Source organism: Chinchilla lanigera, unplaced genomic scaffold (assembly GCF_000276665.1).
Source record: "Chinchilla lanigera isolate Chin_1 unplaced genomic scaffold, ChiLan1.0 scaffold00001, whole genome shotgun sequence".
NCBI classification, from domain to species: Eukaryota; Metazoa; Chordata; class Mammalia; order Rodentia; family Chinchillidae; genus Chinchilla; species Chinchilla lanigera.
Window position 1 is genome coordinate 32,407,556 of NW_004955402.1, and position 8,235 is coordinate 32,415,790.

General features: G+C 37.8%; 1 protein-coding gene across 4 annotated transcripts in view; it reads left to right on the forward strand.

The window, feature by feature from the left end:
- The first annotated feature begins 438 nt into the window (after positions 1–438).
- Katnal2 (katanin p60 subunit A-like 2) overlaps positions 439–8,235 on the forward strand; it is an 82,016-nt gene continuing 74,219 nt past the window's right edge. For 3 of the 4 annotated variants that reach the window (XM_005372884.2, XM_013510499.1, XM_013510502.1), the window contains exon 1: positions 439–583. In XM_005372884.2, coding sequence (XP_005372941.1) covers positions 533–583 — 51 coding nt within the window. In that variant the 5' untranslated portion in view covers positions 439–532. The remainder of the gene's footprint in view (positions 584–8,235) is intronic. The other variant, XM_013510496.1, reaches the window with a different exon arrangement.

Consider the following 8,235-nt stretch of genomic DNA (forward strand, 5'->3'; position numbering starts at 1 on the left):
TAGGAACGTTCAAGGGCCCTGTTTGCAGTCCAGAAAGGCTCTGAAACCCTCACAGCCAAGGTGTTCATTTCAGATTTTTCTAATCTGGACCATGTATACACAATTTCAAAAGAAGAGCCAGAAGGAACTTCCAAACTTTACCTTTGGGGGAGAGTGTCAATATATAGTCACTGACTCACAAAGGCCCTAGCAACTGCCAAAAACAAGGACAAAAACTATGGTGAATAACTTAACTAATTTGCCATTTTAGAAAGCCAGTTAAGAGAACCAAAACAATTGCAAACCCTACCCTCGTGCTCTGCCAGTCTCGGGGTCTCTTAATTGGCTAGGACCACAGAAGCATTTCGCAGTAAAAGTTCTTAGTTTAACATTGACGGACCGCATAAAGAGTCCATCTCTGACCACTGATTGGTTGAGCCAGTCCAGAAAGGGGTGGGCTGGTTAAGCGTCAGGTGTCCCGGAGCCGCATTCCTTAGACGTACTGGTCAGCCTAGTAACTGACTTTTTTTCTTCCTCTCTAACGCAGTGTCTGATGGAGCTCTCTTACCAAACCCTCAAATTCGCGCACCAGGCGCGGGAAGCGGTAAGAAAAGCGCGCGAGCACGCAAAAATACTGAACCAGGAACTTCTGTCCCTTGTTGCCGCCAGCGGCGCAGCGCTATGGCAACAGAGTCCTAGCCCCTAATAGCGCAAGCGCAGGGAGAAGCCCTAGACTCCACTGCTAAAAACCAGGGCTGGGCAGGAGGCTGTGATGGAGGAAGGATAAATCTGGGACAGAGGACGGTTTGGGGGTGGCAATGGGTTTGATCAAGGGTAATGTGGGTTTGTGATTGAGGTATCTGTGTACGCGTGGCAGGTATTATTAGACAGGCTGGACACAGGCTGGAGCTTGATGTGGTCAAAATGAGACTGTGAAAATGCAGGGAAGCTCTGACCTGGACTTAGAATTTAGATTCTGTTTCAAACAGTCAGCTACCAAGGCTGGGGATCTTGGGTATTTACATTCTTGGGTTTCAGTTTCTCCATTTGAAAGAATAATTGAAATGTAATCTTTTTCACATGAAGATTACATGAACTTTATAGTACATTCCGTGGTTTCCTGGGATCTGTATCATCTGCTATTGGACAGCAGTACTTTCTACAACAATGAACATGAATTGAGAGCATACTATAATATGCCAGGCACTGGGGAGATAAAAGCAATGCTAATTAAAAAAGAAAAAAGCAATGCTGATAATAGGGTCTGCTCCTAGAGATCCAGATTTACTAATCTGGGATGGCCCTTTGCATCAGTATTGTTTTAAAAAGTCATTGAGGAAGATTATGTGTAACTGAGGTTATGAACCACTGCTCTAATGTCACCTACCTTTAAAAAAATACAAAAAAATGAGGTAACCCTGTGTTTGGCATCCCCTCTACCTATCAACCTCTCTATTTTTCTCCAAGTTCAAGAAAGTATTTGCCACCCTTGATACTTCTAATTCCTCACCTATGAATTACATTTAAACTCATTTCAACCTGAAACTAAATTGCATACCTGCATCAGAATATTTTGGGTTGCCTTTAATAAAGCACAGTCCTGGTTCTCAGCAAGACTTACTGATTCACAAACTCTGGAGTATAATCTTCAAACTTGCATTGTAAACATGCACCCCAGGTTTGAGGACCACAGCCCAAAATGGTCTCATATGTTTTTATGACCTCAAGTAGCGTCTACATGACACGCACTCCTCCAGATTAACTCTGGACCTGTTTGCTGAACCCCAGATCCATGTCCTAGAACCATGGTAATGAACCTATGGCACAGGTGCTGCAGGGGACATACAGAGCCCTCTCTGTCAGCACACAACGAAAGTAGCTCTGGGGAGCCAGATCACCCCAATAGTACTCCCACAGCTGAACATTCCAGTTTAATTGCATTGTTGGCACTTGGTGATAATGAGTTTTGGGTTGCAGTTTGGGTACACTTAAAGATTTACCATTACTATCCTAGAGGATGGATTATAGGCAAAACAATGAATCATCTGATTATGGACACATTCAGTGGGATATCTCAAGTATCTCCATCTTGGCTTGTTCAACACCTAACTTTTAACTTTCCCCTCTAAAACTTGAACCTTTTCCAGCCTTCCCCTAAACTGGGAATGTGAAACCACCATACCCTCTATTGCTCAAATCAGAATTTGCAGTCATCCGTAGCTCCTTATTCCTAATCCTCCCTCCAGTCCTTCCCAGTGATCAGAGTGATCTTCATAAAATTGTGTTGTTGTCTGACTGGGATCCTGTTGATGGCTTTTCATTAGGCTAAAGCCCCAAGCCTGGAGAGGACCTACAAAGCACTGCAATGAATGGCCCACCCTTTGTCTCCAGGCTCTTCCTTAGCGCTTTCCTTTTTGCTTGCAGAGCTCCAGCTGCATTCTCTAATCTGACCTGTCTCTGAACTCCATACAGTTTGCACCACACAATTTAGTGTTTGATTTGTATTATCTGTTCCCCGTATGTGACAGTCTCAGAAAGATCTCCTGTGACATGAAGACAGAGACCCTAGTCTTGTTTCCTGTTTTAGTCTCTAGATAGTGCTGAGAGCAATATTTAAGTTTTGCTCTTTGATGGCTGGGTCACTTGGGGTCAAGTGACTAGAGGGCTACAGAAAGGAAGAGGAAGGAGGTGGAGGAGGTGATTGCATGGGTTGGATGTAAAGAAAGCTATCTGCGGTATCCATAAGGAACTGTGATCATCTATATCAGCTCCTGTGTATATTAGGATTTCCAGGATATTTTCTTTTTATTTGATTGATTTTTGTTTTGAAATTATTTATGGGTTCATGCATTCATGAATGCAATCATGTTCAGTTTGTTTTTATTTATCAAAGTAATATCAGCATGTATTTTAAAATTTTAGTAGTTAGTAAAATTTAAAAACTAACGAAGCCTTCTGCTTCACTTCACCCTGCCATTAATTACTGTTCCCAGAAGTGACCACTTTGCCTGTTTTTAGGAACTTCTTCAGAAAAATGTTTGTATTTCTGAAGCTTGATTTTTCATGTCAAATGCAGTGTACTTACTTTTATGGAAGATGAACATTTAACTCTGTTTTACCCCCCCACCCCTCCTTCATCCACTGTCAGCATGCACTTGCTCTTCCCTATTTTCCCAAGGTAAAGAGAAATTCTACCACAACTTTTGGTAAATCAATTTATAGTACTTATATTAATCTGATCATTTACAGCTGAGCCATTTTGCGTACTATGATTACATTTTATTTTCTATTTAACTTCTGGGACAAGACTCAATCATATCTTAACAAGGGCCTTATTATGACTTAGCTTCTACATATTTATATCACTTCCTTCCCAAACTATTTCAAAAAACTGTGAAATTACTGTCAATATGGTGATGCTCATGAGTTCCTTTCTAAGTTCCAAGTTCCTTTTCTGTGACATCCTTTCTGGATCTCCCTTTGTCCTCTGTGTGGCTGTCCCTCATCATCTTCTCTTTTTTTCTCTTTCTGATGTTGGTGTACAGCTTTCTTTCTGGAAAATTCTTTTACCTCTTAGTGTTAGAAATCTTCTTTCTTGGATTCCCAGCATTTTCCTTTTTGCCCTATTTTGCTTATTTAGCAAAACACATCAATCATTAACTACCTGAGAAAAGATACAAATTCTAATGTGCTAGGCCTAGTAGCACATAACTGTCATGCCAGTATTCTGGAAAACTGAGGCAGGAGCATCAAAAGTTTGGGAACAGGCTGGGGAATTCAGAAATAGCTTATCTGAAAATAAGAAAAGGACTACAGATGTAGCTCTGTGTAAAAGCCCTGGGTTCAAAGCCCTAGAACAGAGAGAAACCGAGAGACAAAAGAGAGAGGGAGGAGAGAGAGTTTTTGTAAGAAGGTATGTACGAAACTTTCTATTCATTTACTTTGATTCACAGCTTGTCTGAAGTTAATACTCTAGGTTTGAATTTATTTCAACTCAATTGGAAGGACATTGCCGCATTACCTTTTAGCATTCAACATAAGAATAATGATTCTGGTGCTATTCTTTCTCTTTTTTCCGTAAAAGCTTTTAGAATCTTAATGTCCCAGAGTTCTGAATTTTCATGATGATATGGTTTGTTGAGATCCTTTTTTATTCACAGTGTTGGTATGAAGTTGCATACCAGCCACTTTATTTATATCAAAGGAATTCATGCCCTCATTCTAAAAAAAATTCTTGCATTTTTCTTTAGATAAGTTTCTTTCTCCTCCTCCTTTCTCTCCTCCTTCTTCTTCCTCTCCCTCTCTTCCCTCCCCCTCTCTCTTTTCTCTCTCCTTCTCATGTTCATGTTTTCTTTCTGGAAGTCCTATTTTTTGAGTGTTTGACTTTCAAATTCAGCTTCCAATTGCACTGTGTCCTATTTTTTGTCTACCTTAGCCGATTCTCTGACTGAATTTTAAATTTCTTCTATAATACTTTTATTTCCATGTTTTTTCTATTGATCATCCGAATGTGTCTTTTTCATAGTATCATATTCTTCTTTTGCTCCTGGCATTTTGCCTATTTTCACTGAAATTTCTTTGCTATTTTCTCTGTTCCTGTCTTTCATATAGGAAATTTTTCCTCACAAGTCTGTGATCCTTGGCCATCCATTTTTAAAATTTTTTTTTATTTTTTTAAAGAATGAGACACTTGCCAGGCATGGCTATCTGAGCATTCTGGAGGCTAAGATGGGAGCATTAGCACAACTTTGAGGCTAGTATGGGCTACAAAGTGAGTTCAAGGCTAGCCTGGAATACATGGGATACCTGTCTCAAAAGATCAATAAGGAAAGAAGAGCACCTAAAAGCTAATTGGGATCTGCATATTTTAGAAGAAGCGTATCTTTTTCTTTCTTTTTTGTTTTTGGTTTTTTTTTTGTTTGTTTGTTTTTTTGTTTTTTTGATTTTCTCCAGTACCGGGAGCCAAACTCACGACCTTGTGCTTGCCAGGCAGGCGCTTTTGCCGCTGAGCTAAATCCCCAGCCCAGAAGAAGCTTATCTAATAAAGATGAATTTCTCTGTAGGATGCTCAGAGGACCAGAGATCTTTTCACTAGGGACTCCCAGTCATTATCTGTAAATCTGTTGGGTTTCTTCTGGGAATAAACTTCCAGTCTTCCAGCAATGTAGCAGAGTGATTGCTCTCTAATTAAGGTGGGGAGGAATCTGTTATACTGTGTTCAGCCTGCTTCTTACTCCTTATTTCTTTTCTTAGAGGTCTCTGGTGACTCCAGAGATACCTGGTGTCCTTAGTTTCTGTTACTTTCTAAGATTCTATCATAGATGTTTGCTTTTTGTTGGTTTCTTCCCCTGTAGATATTGGTTTTCTTTATTGTTCTTATTTGCTTTCCTCTGTCAATTTTATTAACATATATGTCTGTTGTTAGCTCCAGCTCTGAATTCTTTTTTCTTGATGGATCATAAACTTTTATTCTCATTTTACTATGGTTTTGCAGGGAAACAGCAATAAATGACCTCTAAAACACTTTTTATTTAGATATTTATTGATTGTCTACTGGGGACAAAGAATCATACTAGGTGCTGTTTTAGGAAGTAGATCTGGAAAATGAATCTTTTAACAACTAATGTAGAATCTATATCTAAAAAATAATTTTTTGTTGATTTCAAGTTAAGAATTTGTCATTTATATGTTCATATATTCAAATTTAGTTATTTGTTTGAATTTGATTGGCCCTGGTGGCTAAGCATGAGAAAGATGCTTTTGGATTCATACCTTGGTTTGCACTTAATTTACACTGACATAGATATGCACGTATTCATTAACTCATACATACAATAGATACTACACAGTGCCCACTCACTCCAAAATGCAGTACTAGTGTTTAGTCATCCATGCATGGGCACAATTAACACTATGACTGTTCGTAGGAGAGCCCTCTTCTCTTGGCTTTCATGGTATGCTACCTTAGTTTCCTAGTTCTCCTCTTTTATTCCTGGTCTCCTTGATGAACTTGTCTTTCTCTGCTCCTTAATTTTTTTTGTACTGGGGATTAAAGCCAGGGCCTTCTCACTAAGCTACATCCCCAGCCCTTCTATATTTTTTTTTAAATTTTAAGTATTTTTATTTTTGAGACAGGGTCTTGCTAAATTATCTCTAGATTCAACTTGAATTTTACATCTTCTGGCCTCATCCTCCCAGAGTGCTAGGGTCACAAGTGTGTGCCACCATACCCAGTTATAGTGTTGTTGCTTTTGGTTTTGAATTTTTCTTTCTTTGCTGGCCTGCTCACTGGATTAATAAACTGCCTCCCACTAATGCCATGAATATACAACACATCAACCTAGGAAATTTTAAATGAATATTTATCTGTTGGGTTTTTTTTGGGGGGGCCCACTTCAGTGAATTATAAAATCCTTAAGTGCAAGGCAAGTTTTTTTCTGCTAGTAAGTTGACTATGCAAAAAATGTGCACGTTAAATGTCTAGGTGGTGTATTTGTGATGATTAATTTCATATGTCAACTTGACTCCATATCTGCAAGAGTGATATGGATCAAAAATATTTGAAAACAAAATTGTGTCTATACTGAAAATGTACAGAAGTTTTTTTTTTCCTTATCACTGTAACAATTTACATAGCTATCATATTATATTATGTATAAGTAATCTAGAGATGATTTTAAGCTACAGCAGTAGGTGTGTAAGTTAAGTGCGAAGACTGCCACTTTATCTCTTACTACATTTTAAATTTAGTGTTTATCTAATCTCTATGCCTCTGCCACTTTCTTTTTCTCAATTTGAATCTAAGAATCCTATAAAATGATCTAAGACCAAACAAGTTGTAAGAAGCAATGATGCAATGTTTTTAATTTAAACACCCAATTAAAAACAAATAATCCATGTGAATGCACAAGAATTGTTTTTAAAAAACTGTAACTGATTCACATGCTCATGGTGCACACAAAATAATCCTGGAACAGTCATTTTATTTATTTTGATGCATCATCATATGTACTTTTCAAAAGTTGGTACTTTGCCTCAGCTGAGCCTTTTATATTAAAAATATCTAGTTAAGTATTAAGTAACTGATGGGAGGTTGATTTGTTTTCAAAAATGAATGTTAATTTCTTAGTTTTTATTAATTGCATCGGCCTCTGAAAGCAGTAATTGAAAATTTCATTATAGCAATGTTTTCCTTTAAAGAATTCAGGCTTTAAAAAAGGGATTCAGGCTCATTAAACTTCAAATGTTCAAACATTTAAGCACCTATTGAAATATCAATAGATATAAACACTGTATAGTCCTAATACTAATTAAACAGAATATAAATCACCATAAAGCTAAGCTCAATTTTAAGTAACTCTTACATTTTAAGTGCTCTGTTCTACTCTTACATGAGGAAGATTAACTACTTCACTGCTGACCGTGGCTGCAGCTTTGTGGGCACCTTTTAAGGTGCTGTGGCTGCTGCTAAACCACGTTCTTCCTGTACCTGGACCAGAAAGGGAAACTGACCACACAACCTGGAACTCTTTGCTAATGTCACAGTGGTGCTCTGGGAGACTTCCTCTTTGGCTTTTCTCTTTTTTCTTTTCTTTTTTAATCATAAACTGAGAATGCACACATATGACTATATATTCATATTTAAAAATTATTGGTACACTTTAGATATATAAAATGATCACATTCATCATAAGGAATTTGGACCTGTGCATAATATATCTTGATTCTTCTTTTTTCCTCATTTCCCTCTCCTCCCTTCAACCCCTCTTTCCTCCATTCTTACAAAAGTGTTGTTTCCATTTTTTCTTCTATTCTTTTTTCTTCTTCTCCCTTCTTTCCTTCCCCTTTTCCCTCTCCTTGTTCCCATTTCCACTTGAACCTTTCTTCCTATTACCCAATATCTATTATACATTTTGGTCCTTATTTATACTTTCAGTTTCTCACATCAGAGAAGCAATGTGATATTTAAATATGTGTATCCAACTTATTTCACTTAAGAATATGGTCTCAAGGTGTATCTGTTTAGCTAGAAATGTCTCAAGTTTATCCTTCTTTTTGGCAGAGTACTTCATTGTATGTAAAAACTGTATTTTTAAAAAATCATTCATCTGTTGATGGGTATTTGGGCTGTTTCCAAAATTTAGCTTTTACACATTTCGCTGCTATAAACATGGGTGTGTATACATCGCTGTGGTGTGATACTTTAAATTCTTTTAGGGATGTACCAAGAAGGGGAAGAGCTGGGTCAAATGGAAC